Genomic DNA, 19311 nt, shown 5'->3' on the forward strand with positions numbered 1-19311 from the left:
GGAAATAGACCATAGACTGTTATGATACCCTGCGGATTGATTGATAATGTTCGCTTCATGTCATAATCATTCATTGAATCCTAACAAGATGTCTATATACGGCTGTCGCGGCGATGGTATGATGCAAGCCGTCGAGAATCATCAATACGAACATGAAAATGTCATTAACCAAACCATTACTTTTAAACGCTGATCGTCTTGAACACACTGCGAAATAGTTAGCACGAGCAGACTGATTAAATAAAGCGTAAATAAAGCGTAATACGTACCCAAACCCGTCCGCACCGGTGGCCATAAGAGTCCCCGGCATTTGAGCCTGCCAGTGAACTTCCTTGACAGACTCTGTGTAGTGGACGAACAGTAGCTGCGGCGGAACGTCCGATAGACCCGCCTCGCGGCTTTCCTCCTCGTCCAGCTCAACAGCAAGGTCCCACAGCGTAACGGTGTTATCGGCCGATCCGACCGCAACGACACTGTCGTCCGTTGGGTGCCATTCGATACTTGTGATCGGCTCCTTGTGGAAGTCGAACGAAGCGACCGGAGATGCGTTGATGGGCGCCGAGGGAGCGCTGGGGTTGGGCTTCCAGTGTCGAAGATCCCAGACACCCCACTGTCCGTCGTCTGCACCGGTGGCGAGAAGGTGCGAGGTCTGCTTCGACCAGCTCATGACGTTCACGTCAGTGTTGGAGACCTTGACGTCTACGGCGGGTTTGCGGGACTTCGATCGAACGTCCCACACCTTGACCGTGCCATCGCTGCTTGCTGACGCAAACACGTTCTTCTCGTTCGGCGACCATTGCAGCTCTTCAACGGATGAAGCGTGTCCGGTGAATGCGCGGGTATCCGTCACCCATCCGCCTCCCTCGGTGCGGGTTGTGACGTAGATCAGACCGTCGTTGTCTCCTGTCAGAAGCTTTCCGAGGGGCTGGAGAGGGGACCAGTCGAGAGCGTATCCCTCGGTCTTGTGCATGCGGAGGGTAGACAAGGGCTTGGAGGCGGAAGGAGGGAGCATGGTGCCGGGGATATCGAAGCTGGTGAGGTGGGGGGTGACATCGTGGATAACCACTTGAGCGTTCTCGAGCATTGTCGCGGTAATAGTCTGCGCGGGCTTGGTGATATCAGACTGCGGAGTCTGATGGGCGCGGATGCGGTTGGCCGTAGACCCGAGAGGAATGCTCTTGGACTCCAGGATGGCCTCGCCGCCTTCGTCGTCGTCCGAATCGCTCTCGGAGTCTGTCTCATCTTCCTTTTCCATCTTGCTCAGACCGCTCAACTTGAGAACCATCAATTCGTTCTCCTTCGCTCGACGGCCCTCCGCCTGAGTTCCGGTGACAGCGTATACCGTCGCGGGGTAGGTCTTGCGGTTGTCGCCTAATGTGTCACGGACGATGTCGAAGGATAAACAGGGCCACGGCGTGCTGAGAGTGTGCAGCATATCGTAGGTCGAAGGATCGGGCGAGAGCACCTCTCCTGGCGGCAGTTTCGTCCGACCGGGGATGAATATCTGTCGGTCTACCTCCATTGCGTCGGCTTCACTCGTGTTAGCTCGGTCAATCCACGATATTCCGTCAAATAAGCATACCCTTTTCCTCTGCTTCACGCTCTGCATCCGGTCGTCCATCCACACCGGCCTCCAGAATCTCATCCTCGCTCTCAAATTCGTCCTCGAACTCGTCTTCGAACTCGCCCATCTCGTCGGGAGGGGCATCGGCCATGGGGCGCTCGCCAGCCTTGAGGGCGGCGGCGTGCTCGTCAGCGGCGTCGGCAGTTCTCTTGGACATTTTTTCTGCAAACAAATCGGTCGGTCCGGACAGCAGCAACGAGCCAGTCGTGCGGCAGAGGACGGAGATGGCGATGATGGAATAATTTTAGGGTTCAGGAACTTTTTTTTCGTCGACGGTCGGAGGCCCGCACTAAGCCTATCGCGGTTAGCGGCGATCTCTGGGGAGCTGAACTGCTCACTGCTCTCTCTCGCTGTGTTGCTCTTGTTGACCTCAGGCTCCCCTCCCTGCTTCGTCCAACTCCAGTCCCTCCTGTCTACGCTTTGTTTCACCTCTCGTCTCTCCCTACCTCCTTCACGAGCTGCGCTCTGATATCCTCTCGTTCGTCCCACCATGGACCCCGCCCAGCCCCCGGTCGCAGAAGCGCCTGCGCCCGCAGTCCCCGAGCCACAACAGGAGCACGAACAGCAACAAATTCATGAATCCCGCTCAGATTACCCTCAGCATCAAGTGCAGCAGGATCAGTCAGAGCAGCTGGACCACACCCCGCAAGCGCTCTCTCACACCTCGGAGACCGAAACGCCCACGGTCGTTCCCATTGCAGCCCCCGAAGAATCCACCCTCCCTCCGGCGAGCTATCACAACGGCTACAGCAGCGACTCTCGCGCCCATTATGAATATCACACTCCCGCCCAGGACCCCCAACCGCAGGCCCCGACGTCATCCAGACCGAGCTCCGGATTATCAGTTACCCAGAACCAGAAGCAGCCGTCCCAGTCAACGAAAAACAGCGTGGTGATCAAGGTTGGCATGGTCGGAGATGCACAGATCGGCAAAACCAGTTTAATGGTGAAATATGTCGAGGGCAGCTGGGACGAGGATTATATACAAACACTGGGTAGGTCGCTTTGATGATGATCTAGTTAAATGACCTTGCTAATTGTGTAGGCGTCAACTTTATGGAGAAGACAATTTCGATCCGGAATACGGAGATTACATTTTCGATCTGGGATTTGGGTGGCCAGCGCGAGTTCGTCAACATGCTTCCCCTTGTGTGTAACGATGCCGTCGCCATTCTATTCATGTTCGACCTCACTCGCAAGAGTACCCTGAATTCGATCAAGGAGTGGTACCGACAAGGCCGTGGGTTCAACAAGACTGCGATTCCTTTCTTGGTGGGCACCAAGTACGATCATTTTGTCAACTTCCCGCGGGAGGATCAGGAAGAAATTTCAATCCAGGTAAGCATCCCATTCCTGTTATAGTCGACTCTAGTCTAACCCTCCCAGGCCAAACGATTTGCGAAGGCGATGAAGGCCAGCTTGATTTTCAGCAGTACCAGCCACAGTATCAATGTACAGAAGGTATGGTTGCACCTTGGACACACAATTCTCGATAGCTCTAACCAGCGCAGATATTCAAAATCGTCCTCGCCAAGGCTTTCGACCTGAAATGTACAATCCCAGAGATCGAAAACGTCGGCGAACCTCTGCTGCTTTATAAGAACGTCTAACCCCGCGAGGTTTATGTTTGCGTCCGTGCATTTGGACGAACGATGTTGATGACCGAACAATCCCTTGATTTGGGTTGGACCTATATCACGTCCTGGGTTCTGTGACCCTGCATTATTTTCCTTCTTTCCTTCCTAACCTTTCGCCAGCATTGGGATGCGCCTGGAGCTTTCCTTCTCTCGGTCTTTTCTTCTCTGTGTTAATTCCCCACCTGTTCATTTCCTTTTTATCCACTGTATCTTCGTTTCTTGTATGGTCATTGCCGTCTGGTGTTTGTATTTTTCTTACCCCGTCGCTCTCTTGCGAGGATCCACTATGTCAGAGTATTTAATGCGCGGAAGACATTGCAATTGTCTCGTCTGAATAAAATGTCAAATGACGCACCCTATAATATAGCGGCTTTGCTAATTAAAGATCAGCTGTCTGTAAATATCGCAATCATGAGACTTTCAGTATTAGGACGCCTATCCAAAGGCTACACCCATAAATTACCAAACACGAAAATAAACAGGGTGCAGCCAAGTCAGAGGGTATCTTCTCTTCCCCACAGCGAACCGCGTGAACTCGGAACGCATCCTTGTAGCAACCAAGAGTCAGCCTGATGATAGCAACGACAATCCAGACAATCAACTCCGATTCCTCATAAATTTGAAATAATACATAGCCAGATACTCGAAGGTATATATTTCTGTATAGAACTGTGGATTAGGGCTTGATTCCAGTGTTATTACTCGAGAAATATAAAAGATTAATCTATAGTTAATGTTACGGTCTCACCGTATATATCTATGAACCACGGCAAGGTACATAATCAGTTGGTCTTTATATAGATACGCACACCATCATTACTTTACTACGCATTTTAAGCAACAGCCTCTGAACGATCCCCCGAGGTCGAATCTCGAGAGTAAGGAGGCAGAAGCCAATACAGAACCCCATGGGCAAGCGACGCAGTCAGTGGCCCAATCCAATGTATCCAGTGGTAGAAATAGAAATGGGACCCAACCATAGCCCCAAAGCACCTAGCCGGATTTCCTGCTTGGAGTTTGTCAGTTCAGCATCCTTACACATTAGTTATCAGAGTTAGACGGGTGAGGACGTACAGAATCCCGTAAATCCAGGACGACCAATGCCCGTGAAAAAGGTACACATGGCCAGAACAAACCCGACAAGGATAGGGCCTAGGGCAGGTCCAAAGACGGCTCGCTGCCGGGGCTCAAGACCGACGCCGAATGCGAGGAATATGAGGGCAAAGTCGGTGGTGAATTCGATGGTGAATGCGCTGCGAACAGAGACTTGGCTGGTGTCGAAATAGCAGCCGGGGACGATGAACTGCTGATGATGTTAGTTTGACTGCTTTCGTGTACCGAGGAAGAAACGCACGGATCTGGTATCGAGGCTGGCTCGGAGGAGCCAACCTGCTATTGCACCACCGAAAATCTGGAAGGAGACGTATAGAATGGCTCTGGGGAGCGTGGCGAGGCGGCCGAAGAAGGTCGCGATGGTGATTGTTGGGTTGAGATGGGCTCCCGATACGGGGCCAGTGGCGAATATAAACAGTGGGAGAGATATCAATGTTGTGAGCGCACCGAGTAAACTGGGCACGAGTGGACCAGATGCGAATGCACTATTGACTTGTTAGACTGGGCTGGCTAGGATTAGATAGCGAAGCGCACTTGACAAGTTCGCCTAGGCCAACGGCTACAAAGCTGGTCAGGTAAACCAGCAGACATGTTCCTAGTCGCTTGTTAGCTTCTACATCAACCAGCAGTTGACCTACCAACCTATGCCTTCCACCACAGCAGCTTTCCATAGCTCCGGCTGTAGAATAGTCCTCAGAGACAGGGCATCTCGCAACGGGATCCAGGGCGCCGCATCGGGGAATTTCTGCAGGAGCTCTCGCTGCGTACAAGTGTCTTTATCGACTGCGAATTCCTGGTTTGCGCCTATGCGGCCGGCAAAGGGGATGACACGGCTTGGAGCGGGCAGGTCATTGCGGCCTGAGCGCCAGAAGCTGGCGTTGGGGAGCATCCAGCGCATTGCTTGTATATACTTGTGGGTATTTACACGACCTGTATTTGGGCAGTGGGAGCTGTAGTTTTATGTGGGAGAATCCTCGTGTAACATGGCCGTTAGTCATGATTAAACATCATCTCGTAACATCGTCCATGTCTCGGTTTCGTGGAGGTCTGGCCAACCATGGTCGGCGTGCGGTTCAATGAGTGGCTCTGGTGGTGATGTCAGTTTGCCTAGACCTGAATCGGTCAATGCTGACAATATTACGGAGATAAGTATAACTAAAATAACCAATTCAATCTTCTGGTTTTCATTTTGTAATGGACTCCATCATCCGCCAGCCCTAACAAATGTTAACCCTAACCCTATCAGCCTTTTACAAATATATCAGACACTACTAACGAGCACAGGCTTGCTGTTTATAACCACCCGATATTATCACGTACTGTCTTTAAGAAAGTATAACTGACGCCTTCCCTGCACTCCCTCAATATAGACTATAAGAAACAATGTCCGTCACGAAATTGACGTGGACCAGGAACAAAAGGTCATGAGATTCAAGGTCACATTCCGCTCGGCTGCAATCAACCGGGTTTAACCCGATATTGTATTAAGAACAAGGCTTGAGCGCTCAGGGCCACGGTCTAGAACATGCTCCGCAATTTGAGCCCAGGGGATTGCTCCCGCCCCGCGAACATGAGTCGCTTTCTGCAGGTATTTAGGCTGTAGCAATATATTGATCAGTGGTTGTGAAGAAGTGGCTATGTTTGCCAAGCAGCCACTTCCCATTCGGATCAGGAACAAGTCGCTTTTTATATAGAACCTCAATTCCAACTAACTACATTGACCTCGTTCTGCAACGGACACATGTCCGCTGGATACGGTTAATAGCCACAGACTCGCAAAGCCCATCGTTGGCATACTCCTGATACGTTGTCTGGGCACCATAATGTAGCCATTCAATATGTGACGGATAAGTCTAAACAGCCTAATATGCCTCTCATACAATCGACTCCAGGATCATGTCTTCCAACCTGCCTATAAAGCGGTCTTCCTTTCCATAGAGAAAAAAACCAAACAACCAAATCATCGAAAAATAACAATCATGGTTTCGCTCTCTGCCCTCCTCTTCGCTTGCACCACTGCAATCGGTGTCTTCGCCGCCCCTAAACCATCTGAAGAGTCAAGCTTGATTGAGCGCTCCACCCCAAGCTCCACCGGCTGGCACAATGGCTACTATTACTCCTTCTGGACCGACGGCGGCGGCGATGTGACCTACACCAACGGCGGCGGCGGATCGTATTCAGTGCAGTGGTCTAATGTTGGAAACTTTGTCGGTGGAAAGGGTTGGAATCCTGGAAGTACACGGTACATATTCCATACCATACCCAAGACTAAAATAAAATAAAATAAAACTGCAACTAACAGCCACAGATCCATAAGCTACAGCGGAACCTTCAACCCCAGCGGTAACGGCTACCTTGCCGTATACGGCTGGACCCAGAACCCTCTAATCGAGTACTACATTGTTGAATCATACGGCACCTACAACCCCGGCAGTGGGGGGACGTATCGCGGAACAGTGAGCTCTGATGGCGGGACATACGACATCTACACTGCGGTGCGGTACAATGCGCCCTCGATTGAAGGGACGGCCACGTTTACGCAGTTCTGGTCGGTGCGCCAGTCGAAGCGTACTTCGGGGAGCGTCAATACTGCTAATCATTTCCAGGCGTGGGCGAGGCTGGGCATGAGTCTGGGGACGCATAATTATCAGATTGTGGCCACGGAGGGGTATCAGAGTAGTGGGTCGGCTTCGATTACTGTTTACTAGGATGTTTATGGACTGTCGTTGTCTATATCTTTCCGAGAAGTGATCGAAGATTTGGGGTCTGTGGGAAACGAGGTCTCAGTATATCTACGACTGTATTTTGTGATGCCAACGTTAGGCCTACGTTAGGACAAAGTCTACCACAAGTGACCTTCGTGCACTACTTGCAGATCCATTAAAGAAAATAATTACCAGGATCCTGGTACTCCGTAGGTTGAGGATTTCTGGCATCCTCGAGGATCGGCATGAGGTCAGGCACCCCAGGAGGTGCTGGGCCCTAATTCCGAATTAGAAAAAGATATAGCTGGGTACCATGTATATATCAGTCTAATAAAACATGTATTTTCTACGGCCTTGAAGATTTACTCCATTATTGAATCTTTCATATTCACCTTCTACCTGGACGCATCGCTGTTGCGGTCTTTCCGTGATGAGCTCCAGCAGCCCTACTTCCTAACAAGAGGCCAATGCAACTAGCAGAGTAAGGCAATCTTAGTAAGATCATATTACTGCTTTGTTCACTGTTTGAACAGCGGAAATATAAGGCTCACAGTGAGTTGTGCAACCTTGTGCAACCTCGCTCTGGACAGTCCAACTCCAGCCAATAGCTGCAGTGGGTGTACCTATATTCACTATGCTGGCTGCAAGGGGAAGTTCTAGTTGCATGTCAGGGCGTTCGGGCGGTAAGCTTGGGATGCCATTATTCCCATTTAATCCCCGCCTCGCCAGATTGGATCTTGGTGTTTCAGAGTGTGGACAACAATATGAAGCCATCCCCATTGTCTACCGATTGTTCACCGACTAGCGGGTAATTCACCCACCACTGTTCCTATCGGTTCCTGGCTGTTCCTGTCTGTTCCCATAAAACACACGATATTGACACTCTTATTTTTTTTTCATGGACTGTGTTTAATATCGGTTGTCAATCAGCTTCAAACACTCGCTTCAGTATATCCTCCCTTTCCTCCCTGTTGTTGGCTTTCAGGATCATCACCTGCAATGCGACTACTCCCTTTTCTTCTAGCGACTTTAGTTGCTGCATTGGGCGCCGTGGCTGCTTACAGCGGTCACATCGTCCACGAGCGCCGCGATATCCTACCTGATGCATGGAGCAAGGTTGCAAGACTCGGAGGCCAGGAGGTCCTCCCCGTGCGGATTGGACTGGCCCAGTCGAATCTGGATAAGGGACACGACCTATTAATGGAAATGTATGGATCTCATTCTTACCCCAGCATATGTTGCATGTTACATTGGGCTGCATAGTGCATATGCATTTGCTGACCTCCCTTGCATAGATCGGATCCTGGTTCGCCGATCTACGGGAAACATCTGTCGCCAGAACAAGTCCATGACCTGTTTGCTCCCACTGGAGAAAGCGTCGATCGTGTGCGTGCTTGGCTGGAAGAAGAGGGAATAGATGGAGGCCGTGTTTCGCAATCTGTGAACAAGCAATGGTTGCAGTTCGATGCGTCTGCTCGGGAGATGGAGCGGCTGTTGCGAGCGGAATACTATCTATACTCGCATGCTGAATCTGGTCGGTCGCATATTGCTTGTCGAGAGTATGTCGTCCTGGCACCTTTTTTTTTTTTTTTTTTTTTCCATTGTTCTTGCTGATAATGGTAGATATCATATCCCTCTGTCGTTGCAGTCGCATATCGACTACATAACGCCCGGAGTCAAGCTCCAAGAGGTCGCCCCGTCGCATAAGCGGAGGCAGAAACGAGACGACACTGATGTTCTCGTCCCTGGGCCCATTATCGGCACAGATATTGAGTTAGCGGACGTGTTGAAGGATGTCCTTGGATATTGCGATGAGGTGGTTACGCCGGCCTGCATTCAGCGTACGTATATTGCTTCCTGTTACTGAAATTGACTAACAGAACAGTCATGTACAATATCACCGAAGGCACGACTGCAGCTCGCGGGAATGAGCTTGGGATTTTCGAGACATTGGGCGACGTCTACAGTCAAACCGACCTAGACCTGTTCTTTTCCACACTTGCAAGGTATACCTCCATGCCCTACTTCAGAATGACAACCCTAACCCGGCGTCAACAGCAACATCCCCAAGGACACCCACCCAGTCCACAAACTCATCAACGGTGCCACAGCCCCAGAATCAGTAGTAAACTCAGGCTCGGAATCTGCGCTAGACTTCCAAGTCTCATACCCGCTCATCTGGCCGCAGAACTCGGTCCTCTTCCAAACCGACGACCCCGTCTACCAGGCCAACTACACCTTCGACGGCATCCTCAACAACTTCCTCGACGCAATCGACGGCTCCTACTGCGACGCATCCGAAGAGGCCCTCGACGCACCATACCCAAATCCCGCACCAGGCGGCTACAAAGGCGAGAAGCAATGCGGCGTATACAACCCCACAAACGTAATCTCCATATCCTACGGCGCCGCAGAATCCTCCCTCCCCATAAGATACATCCGGCGCCAATGCAACGAGTGGATGAAGCTGAGTCTCCAGGGCGTCTCCATCGTCGTTGCTTCCGGCGATAATGGCGTCGCTGTCGACGACAAGGATTCGTGCCTCGGCGAAAACGGCACCGTCTTCCAGCCGGACTTCCCAGCCATCTGTCCCTATATCACCACCGTCGGTGGAACTACGCTACCCAAAGGTGGAGACCCGTATAACCCCAACGAAATCGCCGCCGCTTCCTATGGCTCTGGCGGCGGATTCAGCAATGTCTTCGAGCGACCGGAGTACCAGCGCGCCGCGGTCGAGGAGTACTTTTCCCGCGTGGACCTGAGCTACCCTTACTACGAGAGCGTGGACAACAGCAGTTTCGCGCAGAACGGCGGGATATATAACCGCATTGGCCGTGCCTACCCGGACGTGTCAGCCATCGGCGAGCACATCCTTGTCTTTTGGAAAGGAGGGCCGGTTGTAGGAGGGGGGACCTCCGCCAGTGCGCCGATCTTTGCGGCAATGCTTACCCGGATTAACGAGGAGAGGATTGCAGCTGGGAGGCCGACTGTGGGGTTTGTCAATCCGCTGCTTTATGCCCATCCGGAGGTGTTTCGGGATGTTACTGAGGGGAGTAACCCGGCGTGTAAATCGGATGGATTTCCGGCTGCTCCCGGGTGGGATCCTGTTACCGGGCTGGGGTCGCCAAAGTATGATAGGATGCTGGAGCTGTTTATGGGGGTGTAGTTTTGCTTTGCTACCTCGGTGGTTGGATGGCATTTACTATTTTGGATTTCCAGGCTGATTGACGGATAAGTTCTGCATATATTGGGGCTGTATAAATGGTATTATCCTCTAGTTCATGTCTTTACCATGTAGATACAGCTGGTGGCTGTGTTAATGAGCAGTTATGACGGCAACCTAACTATATGGATGTCAGGTCCAAATGCAGACAATGAGCTTCAATCCAATTGGCAGTCACAGCTACAATGCTCACTATGATTGGCTATGAGTGCACATGAGTGACCATGACTCATGTCTTGGCACGCACCACTTTCCGGATCGGGCTTTAAGCTGAGTATACCGACAGAGTATAAACTGAAAGTAAACTGGAAATAAACTGCAAGTCCATCCAATTTCAATATTCAACTACTCATTCTCTCTTCACCATGGCAGACGATCCTCCACTCAGCAATGCCTCCAATGGCGTGTCTGAGAAACGAGACGAGCCACCTCAACCAGACGAACCACAATATCCTGGCAAAGTCAAGCTCGCCTTCCTCTTGTTCAGCCTCAACCTCTCCATGTTCCTCGTCGGACTCGACAACACGATCCTCTCCAGTGCCATCCCAAAAATCACCGATCAATTCCACGCCCTGGGAGACGTGGGCTGGTACGCCAGTGCATACCTCCTGACCAACTGTGCGTTTCAACTGTTCTGGGGAAAGCTGTACACCTTCTACATCGTCAAATGGGTCTATCTCGCTGCACTATTTCTGTTCGAACTCGGCTCCCTCATCTGCGCCGTTGCGCCGTCGTCCATGACCCTGATCATCGGCCGTGCCATTGCAGGCGTGGGTGCTGGTGGGGTCACCAACGGCTCATTCCTGCTAATCGCGCACTCTGTCCCAGCGCCAAAACGGCCAACGCTTGTAGGTCTCCTCGGTGCCATGTACGGCCTCGCTGCCATTGCTGGCCCACTTATGGGCGGTGCCTTCACCGACAACGCCTCCCTCACATGGCGATGGTGCTTCTACATCAATCTCCCTCTCGGCGTTATCCCGGCCTTCGTGATCGTCTTCCTCATTCCATCGTTTGCTGGCAGCAATAATCGCCAATCCGGAGTCCTCAATCAAATCAAGCAGATGGATGTCCCAGGCTCGTTATGTCTCCTTCCAGGCGTCATCTGCCTCCTCCTCGCGCTTCAATGGGGCGGCACGAAATACCCCTGGGACAATGGCCGTATCATTGCCCTGCTTGTCCTTGCCGGTGCTCTGCTCGTCGGATTCACAACTATCCAGTACTTCAGCGGTGACCGCGCAACAGTCCCACCGCGTGTCTTCGGCAACCGCAACGTCTGGGGCGCAGCCCTCTTCGGGTCCGGCGTCACAGCCGGCTTCTTCTTGATGCTATATTACGTACGTCTCCTCCACTATACCTGAGCCTCCCCCCCTCCCCCGCTAACATTATATACTCATTTAGATCCCAATCTGGTTCCAAGCCATAAAATCCGCCTCCCCTATCCGTTCCGGCGTCATGAACCTCCCCATGGTCCTCGCCTACGTCGTCTTCTCCCTATCCGGCGGCCTCCTCACAAGCACAATCGGCTACTACGTCCCCTTCGCCTACCTCACCGTCCTCCTCATGTCCATTGGAGCCGGCCTACTAACCACCCTCTCCGTCTCCTCAGGAAGCCCCGAGTGGATCGGATACCAGTTCGTGTTCGGCGCGGGCGTGGGGTTGGGACTGCAGACTTCGTTCGCGGCGCCGCAGTGCGCACTCCCCATTGAAGACGTGGCGATTGGGACCGCGATCGTCATGTTCCTTGAGAATCTGAGCGCGGCGGTATTTGTCTCCGTTGGCCAGACTGTCTTTGGGAATCAGCTTCGTGTGAATATTGGCGTTTATGCGCGGGGCGTTGTTGATGCGGGGAGATTGATTGAGGGCGGGGCAACGGAGGTGAAGAGTGTTGTTCTTGAGGCACAGGGGGAGAGGGCGTATCGGGCTGTGTTGGTTGCGTATAATAAGGCGCTGACGGAGACGTTTTATGTTGGGGTGGGCTTGTCTGTTGTGGCGGTTTTGGGGGTTGTTGTTATGGAGTGGGTTAATGTGAAGAAAGGTACAAAAAAGTAGAAATGTTTTCTTAGCGATTGTTAACTAGACTTTATACAGCTACTTAGTTAGGTTCCATTAATTAATCCGAATACGCTATGATGCTTTTAAATCTTATCTTCATTTACGTCATACTATGTATATCTGTGTATGCTCTACCGTCTATACATATCACCACTAAGCAACAATATTCGTGCAAAGCTTCCCCGTGTTCCCGCCCTCAAACAACTTCAACCACACATTCGGCACGTCCTCGAACTTGGCGTCGACAATCGTCTGCATCGAGTCGTCGATCACGATCTTGCCTTGCTGCCACGCTTCGGCGAGCTCGGCCATGACGTCGGCGAACTTGTGGATGTAGTCGAGCACGATCAGGCCGCGGATGTTGAGGCGCATGGATACGACCTCCTGCTTGTTGTTAGACTTGTCTACTGGAATTTGAGTATGTTAGGTTGGACGTACAAAGAAGTTCTTGGGCCCGGTGGGTTCGGCGCTGTTGTAGTTTGAGATTGTGCCGCTGGGACTGTTAGTATACACGCAGTTACAGAGTATTAATAGGATTCACGGTGGCGTACCAAACAGCAATGCGTCCGAAGCGCTTCATGCGGGTGAGCATCAAGTCAAGGATCTCGCCGCCGACATTATCTATCAAAAGTCAGACACAGCAGTCGTAGTTAGGGTTGGGATTTAACACACCAAAGTAAACATCAGCGAAGCCCTCCGTCGCATTGATCAGATCCTGCTTAAAGGTGTCCTTCCTGTAGTTCACGCAGACATCGGCACCGATCTTCTCAACATGGCGACATTTCTCGTCTGTCCCTGCAATACCAATAACCTGCACATGTTAACCCTCTTCCTAAAAGTGTATGGACGAAGATGGAATATGGAATATGGAACTCACCCGCTTACACCCAAGAATCTTCTTCGCAATCTGCACAACCATACTGCCCGTCGCACCCGCAGCCCCCGAGACAACAACCGTATCCTCCTTCGTCGCCGCCGCAACCTCCTTGATGCCATAGTAAGCAGTCAGACCCGTGAAGCCCAGCGCGCCCAGGAAATGGCCGCGGTCAAGTCCCGGGATCGGCTGCACAACCTGCAGACCCTTGATTTCGTGCACGGCGTACTCGGTCCATCCCTGGCCGGTGACGACTAGACTCCCCACAGGCAGCTCACTGGGGTTGCCGGACTCGACGACCTCGGTCAGCGCGAAGGCGGACATGGGCGCGCCGACGGGGATGGGGGGCATGTAGAGGCGTTCGGGGTCGGCATCGGGGTTGATCCAGGTGCGTTGAGCCGGGTCGTTGGAGAACATGAGAGTCTTTAGGACCGCTTGCGAGGCGGTTGGGGCGGGGAGGTCAATGGTCGCGAGCTTGAAGGTGGGCGAGTCGCCTGTTGTGGTGGGGGTGCCTGTCGGCTTGGAGTTGAGGATCCATTGGCGTGTGGACGGCATTTTGGGCGATTGACTGAGGTTGCACTGGTGGTGGCCGCGGGCAGATGAGATGTTTTTTGACGGGGAAGATAAATATCTAGAACAGGCGGTGGGGGGTCCCAGGTCTTATTTAAGTGACTGACTCGAGCAGGCCGTTTAGCTCGTCGGCGACATCCACATTGGAACGGATGGATCCACACCGTTTGAAAGTATCCGAAATGAAGTCATGCCGATAATCCACTGGTGCCACTGTGAAACGGCGGCCTCGTATAGCTTGGTAGAGTGCTTGTTCTTGTGCAGGACTGCGCTGGATAGAGCTTCAGCTCCCGGGGTTAACCTTATGTTTAGTGCTGACAGGCTCCTGCTGCTGCATCCCTGCATCCCCTGGTCCGTGGGGCTCAGACATCTACTACTTAGTGTTAACCTCACTCCTGGTTACTGATAGACTTGAAGAGCTGAAGTTGATACCGGGCACTTGTGTTGCAATCTCCGCTCGCTGCAGACCTCGGCCCGGAGACAGGCTGAGACAGGTTAGCTGCCTCTCCATCGTTGGGCGGCACATTGCCTGGGCAATAGGAGTAGTGCGCCATGGCATACTAGGCAAGACTCTAGCTGTTCCGGGTATGTACTGTTGCTCTGGGGTGCAGCTGAAAGCGAGCCGAATCACCGCCTTTTGTCCGGATTGAATAACTGTAACCTATTTTGTATCGGAATTCGAAAGAAGCAAATCATCAAGAGACGTATAGAACAGAAGAGTGCGGAAACACGACCCACCTGCTTATCAATCACTCTTATCGCTCAACGACATCATACTCGACCCCTCACCCTCATCCTCACACTTTCTTGACTACCACTTCCATTGCCTCTTCCTCTCTCTCTAAGCAAATCACCAAAAACCAAAAATGGCCCCCCAAACTATGCGCGCAATCGGCATCAAAAACGGCTCCGGCCCCGCCGACTCCCTCTTCATCGACCAAATCCCCACACCCACACCGGGTCCCTCGCAAGCCCTCGTCAAAATCAACGCATTCGGCCTAAACCGCATGGACCTGCTACAGCGCGAAGGCAAATACCCCGTCCCGCCTCAAGCACCGCCAACCCTGGGGGTGGAATTCTCCGGCACAATTGCCGAGCTGGGCGCGGGCGGCGCAACAGAGGACTTTAAAGTCGGCGACGAGGTCTTTGGGCTTGCGTATGGCGGGGCCTATGCGGAGTATATTTCTGTTGCGACAGGGATGCTTATCCATAAGCCCAAGGAGTTGTCGTGGGAGGAGGCTGCGGGTATTCCTGAGGTATTTTTTATATCCCCTTACTTACCTATTCTAAGAGTCTCTACATCTTCTGATTGCTGATTTTGGTGTTTCTGGCTAGACATGGATCACAGCAACCCAAGCCCTACATCTCGTCGGCGCCTTCAAGCCCGGAAACAGCGTACTCTGGCACGCAGGCGCATCCTCCGTCTCGATCGCAGGGATCCAACTCGCAAAGGCCGCCGGCGCGTCCGCGATCTACGTCACCGCGGGCTCGGACGAGAAAATCGCCTTTTGCGTGGACAAGCTCGGCGCGACGGCTGGGTTCAATTACCGCACGCAGGACTGGGCGGAGGAGCTCAGTAAAGCCACGCAGGGGCGCGGCGTCGACGTCATCGTGGATTATATCGGGGCTGGATATTTCCAGGATAACTTGAAGTCTGCGGCGCTGGATGGGCGGATTGTCAATTTGGCGTTTTTGGGCGGTGTTAAGGTTGAGGGAGGGGTGGATATTTCGTATTTCCTGAGGAAGAGGGTGAAGTATGAGGGGAGTACGTTGAGGAGTCGGGATGAGGGGTATCAGAGGAAGTTGAGGGATATGGTTGTTGAGAATGCGTTGGAGAAGTTGCGGAGTGGGGAGTTTAAGGTGTTTGTTGAGAAGGTGTTTCAGTTTGAGGATGTGGTTGAGGCGCATAAGTTGATGGAGAGTAATCAGACCAAGGGGAAGCTTATTTGTACTATTTAGATATACACCATACGATACAACAGACTACGACGTGGACAAGGTGGGTTCATCTATTATTCATTTTATCCCATATTTACATCGTAAGTGACCAGCACATCCGTTTAAACAATGACCTTGTGAGTGGCAGGCTTCTCGTCCTCCTCGCCGAAGATGTCAATGTTCCAGCGGGGCTGGTTGGCCACGTAAGGGGTGTTGTAGCGGCGGCGGTTCTCGCCGAGCTTGGAGACCTTGGCAATCTCCTCGCGGGTGAGCTCGACCTCCTGGAAGTTCTCCACAATGCGCGAGGCAGTGACGGACTTGGGGATGACCGAGTGGCCGCCGACCTGGGACCAGTTGAGGATGACCTGGGCGGGGGTGACGGTCTTGCCGGTGCGCTGGGACGCCTCCTCAGCGACGGCCTTGACGTCGGGGTGGGCGACGAGAAGAGGGATGTTGAACATGTTGTTTCCGAAGGCCTAGATCGTTAGCTTGGTGGGGGACATTAAACAGCCGGTTTGAGACATACGGAGTAAGCAGTGATGTGGATGTTCTTCTTAGCAGCGTATTCGATCAGGTCGTTGCTCTGGAGAACGGGGTGACGCTCGATCTGGTTGGCAGCAGGGACAACACCAGTGGCGTTGATGATCGCCTCGAGGTGGTTAATGGTGTGGTTGGAGACACCGACAGCGCGGGCCTTGGACTTGGGGAGCTTGGTCATGGCCTTCCAGGTGTCGACAATGGAGATGTCGTCCACGATGAGGACATCACCGCCGGGAGCATCGCTCTGGGCCTCCATAGGGAAGAGGTTGTCGCCGGTCTTGAAGGCGACGGGCCAGTGGACGAGGTAAAGGTCGAGGTATTCGAGCTCGAGCTCGGCAAGACACTCATCAAGGGCCTTCTCGACAACAGCGGGGTCGTGCTGGGAGTTCCAGAGCTTGGAGGTCTGTAATTGGTTAATACAGAAGTGTGCAGTTTAACCAGGCTGTTTGAACGTACGATGAAGATGTCCTCACGCTTGAGGCCAGGAACATCCTTGTAGGCGCGCTTGATACCCTCAGCAACCTCACGCTGGTTCTGGTAGATGGTGGCCAGATCCAAGTGACGGTATCCAGCCTTCAGGGCCTGGTAGACAGCCTCGCCAACCTGGCCGGGGGCAGACTGCCAAGTACCGAATCCCAGCTGGCTGTAAACAGTTAGTAGACGCGATTAATTCAGAAAGGGGTGCTGCATCATACGGGATCTGGGCACCGGTGTTGAGAGTAACCTTCTTTCCGAGAGACATGGTGTTTGAGTATGGATGGACGAAGACAGAGTCAATGGTAGAAAGAAAGAGAGAAGCAAACCTTGGGAGGGGGAGGAGGGGAAATAAAAGGTCGCGCAGACGCAGCTCCGGTGGGGTTCGACAGGTGCATCGTGGCATTGATGTTCCGACCATTCAACCATCTTAGTAACGTAATTATGCCATCCCTCCATCCATGAATCCAGGTCTTGGTACCTTGATCCCCGCCATCTCTCCAGTTACCCCTCGGTGGGGTCACCTCTCACATCAGAGCAGTTTCCCTGAATCTCAACCCGGGTTTGTTTTCAGCTCAACGACGGCATGTTCAGTCTTCACCCTGCATGCACTCTCACAGACATGTCCTGACGCGCAGGTTCGCAGTTCAGCAGAGGTGATGTCAGTCGGTTGACACTCCTCCGTGGGGAAGAGAGCGGGCTCTCAAAGGGGAAATTGTCCCGCTTCGACGGATAAATTGCGGCCAGCCCCTCGGCCTATCAGGCCTTCGGTTTCTCGCCTCGGAGAAAGACCGGCTCCGCTGTCTCGCGGTTAAATCTGTCTCTTTCGGTCGTGCTCTGCGGCTGGACTTTCTGCTTGAGTTCTTGCGCTTCGGTTGATTTCCATGCCCTCCATAACAACCCCACGCTTGCCGGGGTAACTCCAAGCGGCCGTCTGTCAGGCAACCAAGCCTGCCGGCAGGTTTGACGAGAAACACTCCTTCGAGACATTCGAAAGGCTCAATTAACCGCCGCTGGTTGCGCCTTCAGTAACTACGGTATTCGGCTATCCAGCTCTGCAGCTTATCTAGGCTTGGCTGCTAGCGCTTCTAGATTCCACACATATTCAGGGTGATCGGACCGGGGACGTGATCCCAATACCGAAACTCGGCTCTATTTTGTGCTCTGTCCATGTTCTCGTGGCAACATCGCTTGCCAGTTATGACACGCCCCGCATCTACCTTACAGTTCCACGCCTAATATCAACACTACCCTCGCTCTTTCAATGACCCATCTTCGGTAAAATGGTGTCCCGCTTGTATTCTAACAGCGAGACCAAGGCCATAATCTGCCCTAGTCAAGGAAGCCCCCATTGCAATCACTGAAGACGACTGACCCATGGCAGTATTCAACTACCACCTCACTATTTCGAACTCCTGCGTATGAATACTTATAATAGAAGACTAGAATCTAGTAAGCATTTGACCATGTGGTCTCATCAAAGGTCATTTGTCGTCGTCTGCCAAAGCACAGCAGATACTCTACTGATTTATAAGCGCAGCAACTAGTCTGCAAAAATACTAGTTATCAGGCCGCATGTTATGATATCCATTGCTTTCGCCAATGGTAGGGACGGAAATGAAAAGCAAAAGGCCAGAACTCTGTACAGATTTAACAAATGGAAGAATCACGATACAGACAATGCCAGTTTACTTATGGCAATATTGACGCATCGGAAAAGTTGTCGGATCGAATTTGAATGATCACGGCTAAGCTACATCTCCGTTGATACGTGGAGCAATATGATATTTGTGTCTAGTTGTAGATTGCATGTTGACCACTTGAAGGTGCATAAGAATTTGCGATTAAATGGATTTGGATCCTCACCACCTGCGGATGCTAGTATATTTTCTGTAAAGCTCGATGTAATTATATATACGCGTATAGCCATATATCGAAGTGAAAATGCACTAAACGTAATGCCTGTGTCTATGAGTGCGCGTTATTTCTAATCGCAATACATTAATTTGCGGGAATAACTTAGTTGTATACCTCAGGCATGTTTGGCTTCCATCTGGCTAACATCGAAAGCGAGCACGTGGTCCTGATTAATGAGACCCAGCGGATCTTGATCTTGCTTAAGTACGTGTGTAGGACTCGACATCATACCGCGAATGTGCGTTGGGACAATAATTTCCTGGCAAACGTATACCTAATTTCTGTTTGCCTGGCCAGGATCCTGAGTAACTGCGAGACAGGTCTTATTGACTGCTCAGATCGCTTCTGAGTGGGCTAAGATAAGCTCGTTAATAGGGCTGGGGTAGATTAAATAATCTAAATAAAGGTGCAAACGCTGAGAGGACTGCATATGCTATACCCAGTCCGGAATGGTGTTGTGTTTTTCAGCCCCATCAACACAGCCATATTGACGTGATAGTGGGCCATTATAGACCCTGATTGGCTCAGCCTTGCCAAGGGGAGCCTCCGATTCGCCCAGCCTTTCTGACCCTTCCATAGTTCATCCCTTCAGAGTACAGAACCGGATCTTGGAAGGGTGCTGTCTGCTTACGTACGCCCTGCGA

The 19311-nt window shown here is 52.1% G+C and overlaps 10 protein-coding genes across 10 annotated transcripts; 6 read left to right on the forward strand and 4 right to left on the reverse strand.

Annotated features, from left to right (window-relative positions):
• Positions 1 to 182: 182 nt before the first annotated feature.
• ASPSYDRAFT_54063 (ribosome biosynthesis protein RRB1) lies at positions 183 to 1781 on the reverse strand (the record flags this gene model as incomplete). Its single annotated transcript, XM_040848789.1, has 3 exons — positions 183 to 207; positions 270 to 1530; positions 1583 to 1781. 3 exons carry the CDS (start codon positions 1779 to 1781, stop codon positions 183 to 185), a joined length of 1485 nt encoding a protein of 494 aa, XP_040708394.1.
• Positions 1782 to 2114: 333 nt separating this feature from the next.
• On the forward strand, positions 2115 to 3234 carry ASPSYDRAFT_142294 (Spg1/Tem1 GTP-binding protein; the record flags this gene model as incomplete). Its single annotated transcript, XM_040841229.1, has 4 exons — positions 2115 to 2619; positions 2670 to 2962; positions 3011 to 3085; positions 3136 to 3234. 4 exons carry the CDS (start codon positions 2115 to 2117, stop codon positions 3232 to 3234), a joined length of 972 nt encoding a protein of 323 aa, XP_040708395.1.
• A 706-nt stretch (positions 3235 to 3940) lies between these two features.
• Positions 3941 to 5725, reverse strand: ASPSYDRAFT_64239 (uncharacterized protein). Its single transcript, XM_040850274.1, has 5 exons — positions 5017 to 5725; positions 4909 to 4969; positions 4616 to 4859; positions 4336 to 4564; positions 3941 to 4270 (listed from the first exon to the last, which is right to left on the reverse strand). Exons 1-5 carry the CDS (start codon positions 5270 to 5272, stop codon positions 4095 to 4097), a joined length of 966 nt encoding a protein of 321 aa, XP_040708396.1. The 5' UTR covers positions 5273 to 5725; the 3' UTR covers positions 3941 to 4094.
• Positions 5291 to 5779, forward strand: ASPSYDRAFT_334527 (uncharacterized protein). Its single transcript, XM_040845096.1, has one exon. The coding sequence runs from the start codon at positions 5451 to 5453 to the stop codon at positions 5715 to 5717; it is 267 nt and encodes an 88-aa protein (XP_040708397.1). The 5' UTR covers positions 5291 to 5450; the 3' UTR covers positions 5718 to 5779.
• A 421-nt stretch (positions 5780 to 6200) lies between these two features.
• ASPSYDRAFT_168372 (glycoside hydrolase family 11 protein) lies at positions 6201 to 7433 on the forward strand. Its single transcript, XM_040843388.1, has 2 exons — positions 6201 to 6616; positions 6683 to 7433. The coding sequence occupies exons 1-2, from the start codon at positions 6354 to 6356 to the stop codon at positions 7080 to 7082; spliced, it is 663 nt and encodes a 220-aa protein (XP_040708398.1). The 5' UTR covers positions 6201 to 6353; the 3' UTR covers positions 7083 to 7433.
• Positions 7434 to 7843: 410 nt separating this feature from the next.
• Positions 7844 to 10450, forward strand: ASPSYDRAFT_64241 (S53 family peptidase). Its single transcript, XM_040850275.1, has 5 exons — positions 7844 to 8287; positions 8375 to 8638; positions 8703 to 8920; positions 8965 to 9085; positions 9138 to 10450. Exons 1-5 carry the CDS (start codon positions 8079 to 8081, stop codon positions 10243 to 10245), a joined length of 1920 nt encoding a protein of 639 aa, XP_040708399.1. The 5' UTR covers positions 7844 to 8078; the 3' UTR covers positions 10246 to 10450.
• Positions 10451 to 10660: 210 nt separating this feature from the next.
• ASPSYDRAFT_193120 (MDR family MFS transporter) lies at positions 10661 to 12351 on the forward strand (the record flags this gene model as incomplete). The annotated part of the gene is made up of 2 exons (XM_040843668.1): positions 10661 to 11636; positions 11701 to 12351. Exons 1-2 carry the CDS (start codon positions 10668 to 10670, stop codon positions 12349 to 12351), a joined length of 1620 nt encoding a protein of 539 aa, XP_040708400.1. The 5' UTR covers positions 10661 to 10667.
• Positions 12352 to 12507: 156 nt separating this feature from the next.
• On the reverse strand, positions 12508 to 13783 carry ASPSYDRAFT_142230 (MDR family NADP-dependent oxidoreductase; the record flags this gene model as incomplete). The annotated part of the gene is made up of 5 exons (XM_040841224.1): positions 12508 to 12738; positions 12793 to 12847; positions 12906 to 12975; positions 13027 to 13165; positions 13232 to 13783. 5 exons carry the CDS (start codon positions 13781 to 13783, stop codon positions 12508 to 12510), a joined length of 1047 nt encoding a protein of 348 aa, XP_040708401.1.
• Positions 13784 to 14679: 896 nt separating this feature from the next.
• On the forward strand, positions 14680 to 15757 carry ASPSYDRAFT_141341 (NAD(P)H-quinone oxidoreductase; the record flags this gene model as incomplete). Its single annotated transcript, XM_040841133.1, has 2 exons — positions 14680 to 15054; positions 15134 to 15757. The coding sequence occupies 2 exons, from the start codon at positions 14680 to 14682 to the stop codon at positions 15755 to 15757; spliced, it is 999 nt and encodes a 332-aa protein (XP_040708402.1).
• A 101-nt stretch (positions 15758 to 15858) lies between these two features.
• Positions 15859 to 17018, reverse strand: akr1 (putative aldehyde reductase (AKR1); the record flags this gene model as incomplete). Its single annotated transcript, XM_040851377.1, has 4 exons — positions 15859 to 16212; positions 16263 to 16679; positions 16733 to 16919; positions 16972 to 17018. The coding sequence occupies 4 exons, from the start codon at positions 17016 to 17018 to the stop codon at positions 15859 to 15861; spliced, it is 1005 nt and encodes a 334-aa protein (XP_040708403.1).
• Positions 17019 to 19311: the final 2293 nt, after the last annotated feature.

Source organism: Aspergillus sydowii (assembly GCF_001890705.1).
Source record: "Aspergillus sydowii CBS 593.65 unplaced genomic scaffold ASPSYscaffold_1, whole genome shotgun sequence".
NCBI classification, from domain to species: domain Eukaryota; kingdom Fungi; phylum Ascomycota; class Eurotiomycetes; order Eurotiales; family Aspergillaceae; genus Aspergillus; species Aspergillus sydowii.